A 16010-nucleotide genomic window follows, 5' to 3' on the forward strand; every position below is an offset into this window, starting at 1 on the left:
TCATTCTTGTTTTCTGGGTTTAGTATCTGAAGTTTCTGGATCAGCTTTCAGAGAAAATGAAATTGGGCCAGATAGCTGCTGAACTTGGCTTTGACATGCGTCTGGACGTAGTTTTAGCTCGCGCGGAGCAGCTAGTCCGCCTCGAAAGTAATGCTGTCATTGAAAACAAGACCATCGCTCACAACTTACAGAGAAAGGTAGGCACTGTCACACTTCCTAAGACCAAGAAAAGAAACTCCTGGAAAGCCCGAGTGCTAAAATGATTTTATTACACCGTCATCAGCCGTGTGTTTAGGAAGCATATTATTAGAAGACTATCTGATGTGTGGATCTATCACTAGGCTCCTGTAAGCCTTGGAATTGCCCATCCTTGTGGTGGTCATTGTCTCCATGGTTAAAATAGTAACTAGAACCATTTGTCTGTGTTCCATGCCGAAGGTTGGAAGAGGGGAAGACGAAGGAAGATGAAGACCCAAGTGATGGCTTGTAAAGAAGATTCTGGAAGATACTAGCTGAACTTATGTTTATACCATGGCCAAACCTGGTCGCAAGAGAGACTTGCAGACACAGCTGTTAAATCTCATAGTTTCTGCTCCTTTGAGTTAGGAGGGAAGCCGAGGGTGGGGTGGGGTGTGGGGTGGGGGAGGGGGGCACTGAGCGGTTCTGCACGCACCAGCTCTATTGAGCTAGAAAGCACAGAGAGAAGCGTTCACTTTTCATCCAATTGAAAGGCAGAGTTCGAAATGGTTTAGAGCAAATGGGTGAATGGACAAATGAAAGCAATGAAACATAGTTATTAGTTGTGTAATTATCGGCCCCAGAGAAGGAGAAAAGGAAACACAGATGTGTTCTTGTAATCCTTCCTAGGAGAAACGGTTTGTGTAGAGGCTGTATGAGATGAGCCACATCTGGGTCCATGGATCCGGCCAGACTGTGTAATCTTGGGCGAATCACGTACCTCTCTGTTGGTTTCTTCATATTAAGATGGGAATGACACACCCCTCATGGGAGAGTTAATTTTAATAAGAGAAATTGTGAACTCCTGTCTCATAGAATAAACTTTGTTCTTCTCACTTAGCTCTTACCCCAGCTCACTGTATCTGGAGGAATTTTTTTTTTTAGAAAACAGAAACAATCAAGGATGTCGAATTGGACCAAAATTCTTTCTTCACTTCTCCTCAGAAAATTGATTTTGTTCCTTAATGTCCAGTGCTATACCTTCTTAAGAATGATCATTAAAATTACCCATGTACAGAATTTATCAGTGGACATTTGTATCAGAGTGCAATTTGACATGACGTGGTTCAAGAAAGAGAGTTGGGGGTAGGCCAGATGGCTCAGTAGGTAGAGGTGCTTGCTGCTAAGCCTGATAATCTGAGTTTGATCCTTGGTACTCACAGGATAGCAAGAGAGGATGGATTCCCACATGCTTTTCGGTAACCTCTGTGGGCTGAAGTTTCAATAAGACCAAAATGCATTGTATATATGTATGAAAGTTTCAAAAAATAAATAAAAGCATTATTCAAAAATATTAAAAGGGATTTGATTAGAGAAATATCAGATTTGTTAAGGAGTGACCCAGGTGTGGACACAGCTGTCACAGATAGGCAAGAAACGCAAAGTAGTTTTTCTGTAAGTCTTTCCACCTCAGAACACTTAGGGGAAAATGAAGGGGTCATGTAACAGTCTCCAGCCTGGGCATTGGGCATTGGACCGTTCTCAATTCCCCCTCCCGGTGTTTGTGACCTGTGACGGAACTGCCTGGATTTAATATCTGCCTACTGAAGCGACAAGCAGAGCTCAGGAGGCTTTCTCTGCTTGTAGTCATTTTCTACAACCCACTCCAATGCCTTCCATCAGTTTGAATGCCAACGTCAGTGATGTTGTTCCAAGAACTTACTCCCCGCCTGGCTGGAGGAGCTCACAGCTTAACACAAAGAGTTCAGAGAAGCGAAATCTTCATGAAGTCCTGTTTCGGAGATTCAAAGTTTGTAAACAATTTCCTTAAAAGTCTCCTGCGTGTATCTTCTGCAAGAATGTATCAACTCTCATCCTGGGAGCTACTCAGCCCGGTTCTAACCGGCTCAAATTATCTAGGGCAAGTTTCCAGTATGATGTGGGACCTCTTGTTTCAGAAGATGCCACTGAGCACTGGAGAGGATTTTGTCTGTGTCTTATTATATTTTACTTATTCTGCTCTTGATAAGCCTATTTTATTAGTCTTAAAAGTAATTTTGCATTTTTATTATGAGGCACAGAATATTGGACGAAGCAGCTGTGGAGAGCTGACTTCTTCTCACATTTTCTGGGGCTCTTTTGTCCCGTGCTTTGTAGCTACAGAATTAATTCTTGGAAAAAATACGAATAAAAAAATTCAATCAGGGAAAGGGACCCGGTGACCTTTTTTTTTTTTGATGGTTTGCAAATGAGTCTTATTGAAGTGTGGATAAAAATCGACATTATCTGGGTAATTCATTTATATTTACTGACTGTTCAATTATTTTTTTTTCAAAAAAAAAATCCTCTTGTATCAAACCAGCTAAGGACTCAGAAAGAAAGGCTGGACAGCAAAGAAGTGCATATGAACCTCCTTCGGCAGAAAATTACCCAGCTGCAGCAGGAGAAGCAGGCACACACAGCCTTGGCTCTGGAGAGGGATGAGGCCCATCTCTCTGTCAGGAAGCTGGAGAAGAAGGTGGAGAGGATGCAGAAGGAGCTGGGTGCGTGTCAGGAACACAACATTGAGCTCAAAGCCAAGTTGGCTGACACCAACGAACTCAAGGCAAGTGTGTGTGGCTCCTTTCTCTGTTTCTTTCTGCCAGTGCACATCCAAGTGTACACTAAGGAATGGCACCCTTGAGTCAGGCGTGGCTGTGTGTGCCTGTAATACCAGCACTCGGGAGGTAGACGCAAGTAGATCAGGAGTCCAGAGTCACTCTTGTTACACAGACAATTCAAGGCCGGCCTGGGTTATATGTATTTTCCTCAAACAAAAGAGGGAAAAAGGTGGAGCTGCCGAGATGATTCAGTGTGTAAAGTCTCATTCTGAAGTGGTCGGACACATGTCTGGGGCCTTTCCTGGGGAAGTTCCCACTTCTCTGGGGTCCGCTGTTTCAATAGTCCGAAAGATTGAGAGACCCAAGTGTCTCTGTAGAGGATCTTCATTTCCAGCAGGCCAGTTACAGAAGTCTTCATTAGATAGGAATTTGTTTAGGAGGGGATGAGAAAATAGAAGCTCTACTTACTGAGAATCAGAGTTTTGTCTTAGGGTTACCATTGTCGTGAAGAAACACCAGGACCAAAAGTAAGTCGAGGAGGAGAGGGTTTATTTGGCTTCCACTTCCATTTCACAGTTCATCATTAAAGGAAGTCAGGGCAGGAAGCTGGAGGCAGGAGCTGATGCAGAGGCCATGGAGGGGTGCTGCTTATTGGCTTGCTCCTCATGGCTTGCTCTGCCTGCTTTTTACGGCACCCAGGACCACCAGCCCAGGGCTGGCCCCACCCACAGTGAGCTGGACCCTTCTCCACCAATCACTAATTAAGAAAATGTCCCACAGGCTTGCCTACAGCCTCATCTTATGAAAGTATTTTCTTAATTGAGGCTTCATTCTCTCTGATGTCTCTACCTTATGTCAAGTTGACATAAAACTAGACAGTACAAAAACATACAATAGAAGAGGCCCACAGACAAGGGAGATGAAAGGGTTCTGCTGTAATACATGTCTGACGTAGTTCAGTTCTGGATTTTTGCTTAGCAATTTCCCTCTTGTTCAGGGGAGAGGTCCATTTTATTTATTTATTTATTTATTTATTTATTTATTTATTTATTTATTTATTTATTTATTTATTTATTTATTTAGCTTGTACGCAGGAAGTTCACTTTATTGGAAGATACCTACCCACATTAGCTAGAACACTCTGGTTTGAAATAGGTTTGGAGACTCAATTATAATTGTAGTATCTCGCTGGGCAGTAGTGGCACACGCCTTTAATCCTAGTACTCAGGAAGCAGAGGTAGGTGGATCTCTGTTAGTTCTAGGCCAGCCTGGTCTACAGAGTGAGTCCTAGGATACCCAGAGCTGTTACATAGAGAAATCCTGTCTTGAAAGAAGAAAAAAATAATTGTAGCATCTCAGAGGCTGATGCAGAAGGATTATGCATTTGAGGACATCATTGGCTACATAGTGGGAGTCTGTCTAGGCAAAGCAAAGTGAAACAAAACCCAAAACATCTACCTACTTTTAATATCATCTGCAAATATCCTCCAGGAAACATCTAGAACACCATTTTTATCAAATATCTGGACATCGTGGCCCAGCCAAGTTGACGTATAGCATTAACCATTGTAAATCTTTTTGATGGGTGAATAATAATCCATTACATGGATGTACCACTTTCTGTTTGTCCATTTAGAATTTAATGAACATTCAAGTTGTTTCTACTTTGGGGCTGTTACCAATAAAGCTGCTATGAACATTTGAGTTCCAGCTCTCATGTACATTCCCATGTCCGTTGCAAACTAAGGCTGAAGACCTTGACTTCAGGTTATCTGAATATCTCCTTGTAAGACCCATGCATTAAGCTTTCTTGAGTTCTAGACCGAGAGAAAACAAAACCCTTTCCAGACGAACTGTTAAATTTTAAACCATTGAAAATTATCTTGGCATGCAAACCTAAGTATTATAGAAATATTTTTTTGAAAGACAAAACTATCTTTGCATAGATCTCCCTTCTTGTGTTAAATTTAGAATAATTCTATGATGTCACTTAAGACTATATGGATTTGTCAATTGCATTACATTTTTTTTTTTTTTGGTTTTTCGAGACAGGGTTTCTCTGTGTAGCTTTGCGCCTTTCCTGGGACTCACTTGGTAGCCCAGGCTGGCCTCGAACTCACAGAGATCCACCTGGCTCTGCCTCCCGAGTGCTGGGATTAAAGGCGTGCGCCACCACCGGCTGGCGCATTACATTTTTTACCATTATGAAACCAAAACTAATTTAGAAATCAAAGGATTAAAACTCCAATCTAAGAAATTAATGATATTAATTCAGTATGACTGACGATATTGTTTAACTAAAATCATCATTGACAAGAATGTGTGGTGCCAATTGCGGCTTTCAAGTTTGTTCTGCCTATAAATTCTCCCTGCATGATGAAGTGTGTTCTACCACATGTTTTATTTAACCATTGTGAACCTCCTTACACACATGGTGATATAGTTTGGCCTTAAGTTTGCATGGATGTATGATTTATGAACTAACTGTACCTTTGTTCTTTTCTCATTAACCTGGGGTTACTAAAGTAGTGTTCCTATTTGGCACAAATATCACCTTATAAGAAAGTGCAGGCACAGAAATCTTGTGGCAGAATTCTGGAGGATGTAGAAGAGGCTTTGTGTAACCTCTCTATAGCCAGATACTTCACAGCTTGCCATAGCTACAATCAGTTTCTAGGGAATATATTGAAACACCCCATAATGCTAGTGGCTCAGACAGGAAGGGTGTTAATTACTGTTTTACTGAAAAGAATCAAGGAGCTGGGGTGGTAACTCAATGGTAGTGTGCTTGCCTTGCATGTATGGGCCTCAGGAAAACCCTCAGCACTGATGGTATGTGGTGTGTGTGTGTGTGTAAGGGAATGGGCATGCCACATTTAGAAGGACGTCTCAATATCCTCAGAAGTCTGGCTTTTTCTGATTTCGACTTGAGCATCCTAACCAATGCTTTCATTATCTCTCATCTTAAGTCCCATGTAGTTTCTGGGGCTCCAGCCTCATTCCAGGTACTAGCCAGGAGAAAGGCCTGAAAGTCAACCTGTTGGCTAGGTTCTGGGAATAATGTAACAGCTTTATGTCTCCATTGGTCAGAACTTAGTCTCTTGACTTCGTTTAATTGAGATCAGCCTGAGGAATAGGTCTTCATTCTGGCTAGTGAGAAAGAATGGAAGACCAGCTGTCTGGTGGAGAGCCTCAGCTGTCCGCTGTGGCCAACCCTTGTAGGAGCCAGGTTCCAAAATCAGCTCCAAAACTCAGGGGAGACATGTGTAGCTAAAGTTTTTCTGTGTCTCACCCAGTCCACAGCCACTCAGACCCAAGTAAACACACAGAGGTTTATATTAATTAAAACTGCTTGGCCATTAGCTCAGGCTAACTATTGATTAGCTCTTATGCTTAAACTCAGCCCATTTTTGTTAATCTATATGTTGCCATGTGTTACATGGCTTTACCTATGTGCCATTACATGCTGCTCCCTGGATGGCGGGCTGGCATCTCCTGACTCAGCCTTTCTCTTCCTAGAATTCTCCTCTTTGCTTCTCCGCCTATACTTCCTGCCTGGCTACTGGCCAATCAGCATTTTATTTACCAACCAATCAGAGCAACACATATTCATAGCGTACAGAAAGACATCCACAGCAGCCATGAGTGTCTCCTTTGTGGTCTCTCAGAAAGCACCAGAGCAGACAGTAGCCTTCAGCCACAGGCAAAGCTTGCTTCTTTTTCTGACTTTTTCCATATATCCACTATACGGAAGCTGCTCCCCATGTTCCTTCCCCATGGACATGGCTCCCACCCAGCCAGTGTAGCCCTTACTCACCTTCCCTGGAGTCAGTTCTGTTCTACAGTAGCCCAGATCTCCTGGATTGCTTTTCTCACTGTGCACAGTGAACAGGGTCTGCAAAGGCAGACTGTTTGCTTTTTGTGGTGAGGGTAACTATACTTTGCCAGTTCCCAGAGTGTGGGCTGCTAGGGACAAGGAGGGGAGAGAGACCAAACAGTTGAATGTCTTCTCTACATAGCTGTATCTTTGTGGACACAGCATCTGTTTTGGCCATCAGGACACTCCAGAACAGTGGTTTTCAGCCTGTGGGTCGTGACTCCCAAGGAGGTCAAATGCTAAGATGGTAGGAAGACACAGATCCATAAGAGCAGCAAAATGACAGTTATGAAGTAGCAATGAAAGTAACTTTATGGTTGGGTGTCACCATGACACGGGGAACTGTATTAAAGGGCCACAGCATTAGGAAGGTTGAGAATCACTGCTTTAGAACTTTGCAGCCCTACTTCATGCAGACTCATGCACTCTGCTTGATGCCTGTCAGGGGTTTTCAGTGAACTGTCTTTAACAACTGCAGCTGGGCAATTAGACCCTAAGGTCAGCCAACATGGAAGAGTTCAGATTTAATCACCTTTCCTGTCTGGGCCTTTGGCACTTACATATAAGAGGGAATTGCCCACCAGACTGCACAGTTCTTTCCTGGGAAGCAGACAGCACACAGTGTTCACCACAAGTGGCACCCTGGGAACCTTCCCCATCCTAGCTGGACTCTTGATGATACATCAGTCTTGTTTATAGCCAGTTCTGTCCTGCTGCAGGAAAATTAGAGGCCAATTGCTTGCTGAACTCTGGGCTGCTCTGAGAAGTTCCCTCAAGGGGATTAGGAAACCAACTTAGTCCCACCCCACACCCAGGAATCTGTTGTTGGTTTGATTTCACAGTCTCCGTCATTCTTGCTGGCTCCCAGCTCTGTCCTGGTGGCTCGACTTGGCACTCCTTCCTTCGAATCCAAGCGGTCCTCTGAGTGAGGAGTGATGATGTCCTCAGTGAGTGTGTGTGGTTGACATGGACACAGCCATCTAAGGACCCTAATGCCTCAGCCCATGGGAGAGATAAGGCCTTCCCTGATGAGGCTCAGAGAGATGGGAAAGCCTTTCTGTGTTCTGAGTGCCAATGTTGACAGTGAGCGCAGAAAATGTCCACTGTAGCTTTCTCCCCTGGGTGTTTATTGCCTGAAGACTGCTCTTTCCAGAGACTGTTCCTACGGAGATTAGGAACACATGCCTCCTTAGTCATTGGTATATAATAACTCTGCTCCTTGTTTATCTGTATGTAATAACCCCACCTCCATGTTCAGCTGTGTGCAATAGCCTCACCTCTCTGTTGAACTCTATGTAATACACATGCTGAACGTCTGGGTGCTGTGACTTCTCCATCTGAGAGTCCTGACCACTTGATCTAGATGCATGCCCATGTGTTTGCCATTTCCTCATTCCCTGGTTGCCCTGAGTCAGGGTTCTGGGACCTAAGTTATACAGGGACATGGCACCTCTGGGGTGTGAAAAGGCCTCTGATTATTCAGAGTCCTCTCCTATTTCTTCTCCTTAGGATTGTCTCCAAGCTGTGACCTGTCACCTGTGGTAGACATTTCACCATGTTTCCTCAATCTGAACAGAAAGCTGAATGTATCCATTCCAGTAATGCAAGGTTTCATACTCAAAATACCAATCCTAACAGCTTTGTGGTTAGGCACAGCTTTTCTCTGCAATAATGATGTAGCATGAGTACTAAGAATCTCTGTTTTAATGGGTAATGCCTTTTTTCTTCTCAAGGCAGGGTTTTTCTGTATATCCCTGGCTGTCTAGGAATTCACTCTGTAGACCAGGCTGGCCTTGAACTCACAGAGATCCACCTGCCTCTGCCTCCTGAGTGCTGGGATTAAAGGCATGTGTCATCACCAAATGGAGGGTAATGATTTTGTTTTAAAGTTTGATAGGTGTTTAATTCATGAAGTTTACCCAACTTGAAAAATGTTTGATAGTCTATACAATATATTATTTGAAGTAATACGTTTAGGTCATCTATAAATAAATATACATATTCCTTTCTTTGTGGGATCTTTAATCAATATAATTCCTTCCCATCTTTTGGCTTTGAAAAGAAGTCTTCTTAAATTGATTTGAAATGTGTGTGTGTGTGTGTGTGTGTGTGTGTGTGTGTGTGTGTGTGTGGAACTAGAGGTCGGAATGAGAGCCTCATGCATGTTAATCAAGAGTTCTACCACTGAGATATATTCGAAGTCCTTTTAAAACCTTTGTGTTTTGAGACAGGGTCTTGCTAAGTTGTCTACACTGGCCTTGAACTCAATCTGTAGGCCAGACATATCTCAAAGTTGGCAGTTCTCCTGCCTCAGTTTCCCAAATAACTGACAATGAAGATCTGTGTCACTAAGGGCCAGTGAAAAATTTCAAATCTATAGAACAAGTGCCAAGAATAGTATAATGGATATTCTTTTACCCTTTGTATAAATTGGTAACATTTGATTGATTACTATATTTTACAAAAGAGAATGAGAGATTTGATTTCTTCTGAATCATTGGAAAGTGCTCTGCATATCTTGACACACCACCCCTTAATAAGTTCCCCAAGTTTCTTTTTAAAAACAAAGTCATTCTCGCTACAATGGAATTAGCCATTCAGGAATTACCATTGAGACACTCTTTGGACACACTGGGTTTGGCAGGAAATAACTGTCAAAATGTGGTTTTGACAACATGGGATCCATGAGTGATCACCAACATTGGCTCCCACAGACTTGGGCGTTTCCCATCTTAAGTACCTGCTCAGCCATTTCACTCACCCGTTTCTCTATGCTGCCCTCACCCCAGTGGCGGGCGCTTTACTTCCTGTCTATTCCCAGAGCTGTAGAAAGTGTTCTTTTGCCCTTTGGACTGTGAGTTCAAAGCTGCTGTCAGAGTCCCAAGAGAGTTCATATCACTCTAGAGCTGGTTCAGTGGCTGTGAGGTCAAGCATGTCTACCATTGACCTCTTTCTGTTTAGATAAGTATCTTAGTCTTTGAGTGTCATAACAATATGCTACAAGCTGGGTGGCTTATAAACAACAGAAATGTAGCTCTCGGATCTCTAGGGGCTGGAAGGCCCCAGGGCCAGGTGCCAGCAGATTTGATGTCTGCTTTATCTTGGCTATGTCCTCATATAGTGTTAGGGGCAGAAAGCTCCACCTGTTTTACCAGGACATACAAATGCCTTGTTTCTGTGTGTTATGAGGGCATCTTAGTCACTGCTCTACTGTGTGAAGAGGCAACTCTTATAAAAGGAAGCATTTAATTGGGGGCTTGCTTTCAGTTCCAGAGACTTAATCCATTATCATCACGGTGTGGAGCATGGTGGCATGCAGACAGGTGTTAGAGCAGTTTCTGGGAGCTTTACATCCTGATCTGCAGGCAGAGAGAGAGAGAGAGAGAGAGAGAGAGAGAGAGAGAGAGAGAGAGAGAGAGAGAGAGAGAACCTGGGCCTGGCTTGGGCCTTTGCCTCACATTCATTAGTGGTGTCTAGAGACACTTCTGATAACTGCTGATGGAGAGCTGAGGCTTGCTGATGGGCTCCCCTGTGACACCATTAGAAGAGTGGGCATTCTACCACTGCAATCATTTGTCTGCAAGGCACAGGGACCCACTGGTTAGCATAGAAATTCCAACTTGCTCACAGGCTTTATTTTAGCGATCTTACTTCAGAACCATGCTGTCTGTAATTTTATTGAGTTGATTTCCCAAATAAGCGTACTCTGCTTTATCGTTCATAAGCTACAGTGACTGAGGCCATGCTTGTCCAGTTTATGCTCTTTCTGTAAGGTCTTTGTAGCTGCTTGGGATGAAGTCCATTCTTTATTCATAGAACAATTAAGTGAGTTCCATTGCCTTCCCAGCTGTCATTGTATACAGTTCTCCTAAAGAAGAACAAGGGAAATGATCCTCATCCTCTTGACTCCTTAGATTAAAACTTTGGAACAGACCAAAGCCATCGAAGATTTAAATAAAGCCCGAGACAAGCTGGAGAAGATGAAGGAGAAAGCAGAGCAAAAGCTTATGTCGGTCAAGTCTGAGCTGGAGACTACGGAGCAGGAGGCTAAAGAGCACAAGGAGAGGGCCAGGGCCATGACAGAGGTGGTCACCAGTGAGCTGAGGACCCTGAAGAAGACTCTGGAAGAAGCTGAGAGGAGAGAACAGCAGGTAGATAAAAATCTGCTGGTGGGATCCTCCTCAGGACGTGACAGGATGGCTTAAAAGCTGCATGAGAAGTCACATTCTTGGCGATACAGACGGCTTTGGGAATGGGTGTGCCATCCTGTGCAGGGCCATGCTCAGCTCCCCTGCGCCATTCTAACTTTAGTTTATGTGCTGCCAATGAGAGCATTATTCATACATTTCTCCCAACACAATTTGTAAAGATTTCTGTATCATTTCAACAGTTCCGCCCACTCCCCCGCCTCTCTTTTGGCATGCCAATAATCATTATGAGTTTCTTGGCCAAGAAAAACAATTCATACTTGCATGACATAGACTATAAGCAAGAAAAAGGAATTAATGTGCTTATCAAAGCAATAGAGAGCCAGTGTGGACCTAGCTTCTGGTGGTGATGAGATGTTTTAAATTGTGTCTGATAATTGCCTCTGGAGATTGCCTTGTTGCACGTTTATGGTTAAGCAGGGTTTGGGACTCATAGGGAAGCTTTATCTCCCACAGAGATCAGTTGCAGGAAAAAGTCTCCAATCTCAAACAGTGGCACCCAGACTTCGTGGTTGACCAAGCGCAGATGTAGGCCATAAAAAAGTACACATCAGCTGTCTGGCTGTAAGGAGGAGCATTTTATCTCCTGAGCACATCAGGTCAGACGTAGAGAACTCTGTCCCGGGCAGTCTGACCCCTACTGCCTTTGAGTAGCATGTCACTTTCTGAAGCTGAAAGGGCAGAGAATGGACTCTGCTCCTAGGATTTTTTCCCCCCTACTCTGCTTTGGCTCATGTGTCAGGCAGAGCTGGGAAGAGCTAAACCCTAAGAGCAAGTGTTCTCAGGAAGAAAACATCTCAGGAATTGTGAGTTTTGGCCACATTCAAAAGGGTGGGAAAGTTTGAGAGAAACTCTTTGCATTTGAGAGGCGAGGCTGGTGCCTTATTCTATTTAGGTGCTTTTACAAAGCATGGGAAATGGAGCAGCTTGTATGCAGGGCGGTTCTTTCTCTTAGGTCTAAGGCTGGAGATTTAAGGTCAAGACGTCAGCAGATTGGGTGTCAGGCTTATGAATGGTGTCTTCAGGAACCCTTGAATGGTCAAAGTTCTCTGGGGCTTCATTGACAAGGGCACCAAGTCTATCTTGGAGACTCCACCATGGTGACCTTATCCAAGCCTAATTACCCCAGAAATCCCCTTCTCCCAGTGCCATCGCACTGAGGATTATGTCTCAATATACACTTTGGGGGTGGAGTGTGCAAGTACGAAAATCTTTCCTCTCCCATGCTGGGCCATTCTCGGGAAGGAAGTTGGGGATAAATGTTTGGATGTTGTTCTGATGATACTCTGTCTACAGGTTGGATCTCATCTTTTCTGAAGTGGAAGGTATTTAGTGAGGGCTTGTCTTGATGATACCCCCCCTTTTGCCTGTGTTAGTCTAGGGCCACAGAAATGACCCTAGAAGAACATGAAGAGAGGTGATGCCCACTCTAACCACTGCCCTGGTTTCTACTTTCCTCTTTCTTGATGGACACCTAGCTTCCTCAGTGTTAGAACTATACACGGAGGCAGCAGTCTTTGCAAGGTAGTTTGAGAAGGACTGAGAAGCCCTCAGGTTTCCATCAGCTCATTCTTTCTCTTTGAGTTTCAGAAATTCATTACCCAGTTAACATCCCAATGCAGAAATAGTTATCATTCATGGACAGGCTCACACCAACATTTGTGTAGCACTTTGTGGGCCCCAGGGCATGTACTCAGTTATCATTTCACTTTCCTGGATGTCAGAACAGACTTAGTGAAGGCAGAGTCTCAGGGATGGTTGTTTCCTGGGGTTCTTGACTCTCTAGCAAATACACACATGTGTGGTTGATATAGTGTGCACCCCAATAAACTTATCTGGGGGTCAGAGAACAGAACAACCACTATATTAAGCATAGGTTTAGGCAGTGGTTGCATACGCCTTTAATTCTAGCATTCTGGAGGCAGAGATCCGTCTGGATCTCTGTGAGTTCAAAGCCACACTGGAAACAGCCAGACATGGTGACACACGCTTTTAATCCCAGGAAGTGATGGCAGGAAGCAGGAAGTTATATAAGGCATGAGGCTCAGGAACTAGGTCTTGTTAAGCTTTTAGGCTTCTGGCAGCAGTTCAGCTGAGAGACATTTGGATGAGGACTCAGAGGCTTCCAGTTTGAGGAAACAGGATCAGCTGAGAAGTTATCGAGGCGAGGTTAGCTGTGGCTTGTTCTGTTTCTCTGATCTTCCAGTGTTCGCCTCAATATCTGGCTCCGGGTTTGTTTGTTTGTTTGTTTGTTTTTTTGGAGCTGAGGATCGAACCCAGGGTCTTGCGCTTGCTAGGCAAGCGCTCTACCACTGAGCTAAATCCCCAATCCAGGGTTTGTTTTTATTAATAAGACCTTTCAAGATTTGTGCTACACATATGGCCACTTGACTCACCAGAGATTATGAAACTGCTGAAGCCTGGGGAATCTGCAGGGATTTTAGAAGTCACTTAGCAGGCAAGCCTCCTTATGCAGAATTTAGAGAACTCAGGCTAGAGTGGGTCGTTCGCCTACCTCATGCAAAGCTGGGCTTCCCGTTTTTGCTATTGTCGCGTTTGACCTGGCAGCAGTGATGCCCTTTTTTCTTTCCCAGCTAACATATCTCTGCTTGCTATCTGCAGCTGGTGGACTTCAGGGAGGTGATTTCCCAGATGCTGGGCTTGAACTTGACCTCTCTGGCACTTCCCGACTATGAGATCATCAAATGTCTGGAAAGACTGATCCACTCACACCACCATCACTTCGTTACCTGTGCCTGCCTCAAAGACATGGCTGCTGAGCCAGAGAATTGCTCGCCATGCCACTTAGAACTCCTGCATTGATCGCTTGCCTCCTGGAGGGAGGAAGGAAGAGACGGGGGACGATTCTCAAGTGGTGCAGCTCAAAAATTCCTTGTAGTTTTTGAAATTTGGCCAGCGTGTGTGTCGATTATAGACTTTGGTGACACAGTGAGAATATATCATGGGAAAAAAGGTCTCCCAAAGTGCCATCCCTCGGGCCAGAGAGATGGCTCAGCAGGTGAAAGCATTTGCTACAAAGCCTGACAACCTGAATTCAATCCCTGGGACCCACATGGTAGAAGGAGACAATTGGCTCTTGCAAGTTGTCCTCTGCCCCACACACAATCTCTATTATACAAGTACACACACACACACACACACACACACACACACACACACAAAATAAATGTTAAAAAGTTCCAGTCCTAGTTACTATTCAGTACTAAAACCACCTATTGCTTCATTAGCTACAGGGCATTGAGACCCACAGGAATCCCCCAGGTTCGTGCCTGGGTTGGGATATATGAGCACAGAGTTTAAAATGGCAGACCTGACCTGGAGCGTTACTGATGACTTTACATCTTAAGATAGCCATGTGCAGAAGTGTCCTGAAAAATATTATTTAAAGTTATTTTATTTTTAGCTTTGTGTGTGTGTGTTTGTGTGTGTGTGTGCAGGTGCCAGCAGAGACCGTAAGAGGGAGTCATATCCCTTGGTACTGGAGTTACAGGCAGTTGTAAAGCACTTGATGTGGGTGCTGGGAACTGAACTCAGGTCCTCTGCAAGAGTAGCATGTGCTGTTAACAACTGAACCATTTCTCCAGTCCCGTAAAAATTTCTCTCTCTCTCTCTCTCTCTCTCTCTCTCTCTCTCTCTCTCTCTCTCATCAACATACATACAATTTGACACATAATAATTGTACTTGTTTATAGATTTCTGAGTGACATTCCAGTCCATGCATACAATGTAATCAAGAGATCAGGGTAACATGGTGAAGTCTTAACGTACTTACTACATGCTTTCCAAGGCCCGAAGACAGTTGAACTAATTTGGGCTTCTACATGGTTAGTGTGGGAGCCAGGGTGTATAAAGCAGAGGCTGTGCCTCTTGTGCTCTGCAGTCTCAGATTCTGCTCAGTTTTGAGACTGATGCTGGCATAAAGGAAGGGAGGCAACGTGACAGATAGTGACTCATTTGAATAACCATCCCATGGGTCTGAGGACCGGTAGGAAACATGGCTGCTTTTACTACTGCTCCCAGGTGATGAATGGTGGTTTTGAAAGTCTGAACAGGGTTGACCTCAGTTTTCATTTCCTTGGGGGCAGAGTCTCTCGTTGAACGTGGAGATAGGCTGGCAGTCACTGAGCTGCACCATCCGCCATCCTCCTGTCTCTCCAGGAAGAGTTATAATAACCACAGGCACAATCACACCCAGCCTTCAGCAGATCCAGCTGGGATCCGAACTCAGGTCCTCATGCTTGCGTAGCACTCTTACCCACAGAGCCGTCTCTCCAACCTCATCTTGTATCTTTATGTGCCTCATTAAAGTAAACAAACAAACAAAAAATCTTAATGCCTCACAACATCGAGGGAAATGAGAAGTATACAGCTAAATGTTAAGTCTGAGTTACAAACAAGGCATAAGCTGATTCAAGACAATGAGGGCTTATGGATACCTATTGACTGGTTGTGAAGCTGGGAATGAGACTAGATATGGATTTGAATGGGAAAAAAAGCATAAACATATTCTTGCAACCACTGAGTAAATGGCTCATCCAATTGTTCTACAAGTTACACTGCTTCCCTCATGCCCAGTGGCATACTCATGTAATCTCAGCCCCCAGGAGCTGGGCCAAAAGGATTGACACAAGTTTGAAGCTACTCTGGGCCACATAGTGAGTGAGCGCCAGCCTGGACTACAGAGTGAAACCCTATCTCAAACTAAGCTAGCAAGCAACCAATGGCTGACTATCTAGCTAGGCAATCCTCCTGGACCCTAAACAAAACAAATAACCCTATTAGGCTGGCTTTAGCTCAAGCAGTTACTCCTCAGGCCAGACTTTTATCGGTCTAAAGTGGTAAGTGTGTTATGTTATTTTCCCTTTGACTGGTCATTAGTTCCATGGCAGGGGGTCATATAAGAGACCAAACATAACCCATATTGGTTATAACTATACTTTATCATGTGAAATTACATTTCGTTTATCCAAAATGTATGGCACAAGTGTGTAAATAACAACTCTTGATCCATATATTAATAATTCAATATGTTTGACTGTATATCCTAGAGACATTAAGTGGAAAGGATAGATAGGATAAACATAAATAAGTCCTGTGCCTACAGATAGTTCATGTGCACAGTAACTG

General features: G+C 44.0%; 1 protein-coding gene across 1 annotated transcript in view; it reads left to right on the forward strand.

The window, feature by feature from the left end:
* The window catches only part of Ccdc170 (coiled-coil domain containing 170), a 74661-nt gene extending 60415 nt beyond the window's left edge, over window positions 1-14246 (forward strand). The window contains exons 8-11 of the mRNA XM_059272390.1: window positions 24-197; window positions 2540-2782; window positions 10569-10805; window positions 13485-14246. Coding sequence (XP_059128373.1) covers window positions 24-197; window positions 2540-2782; window positions 10569-10805; window positions 13485-13685 — 855 coding nt within the window. The 3' untranslated portion in view covers window positions 13686-14246. The remainder of the gene's footprint in view (window positions 1-23; window positions 198-2539; window positions 2783-10568; window positions 10806-13484) is intronic.
* Window positions 14247-16010: the final 1764 nt, after the last annotated feature.

Source organism: Peromyscus eremicus, chromosome 8b, assembly GCF_949786415.1.
Source record: "Peromyscus eremicus chromosome 8b, PerEre_H2_v1, whole genome shotgun sequence".
NCBI lineage: Eukaryota > Metazoa > Chordata > Mammalia > Rodentia > Cricetidae > Peromyscus > Peromyscus eremicus.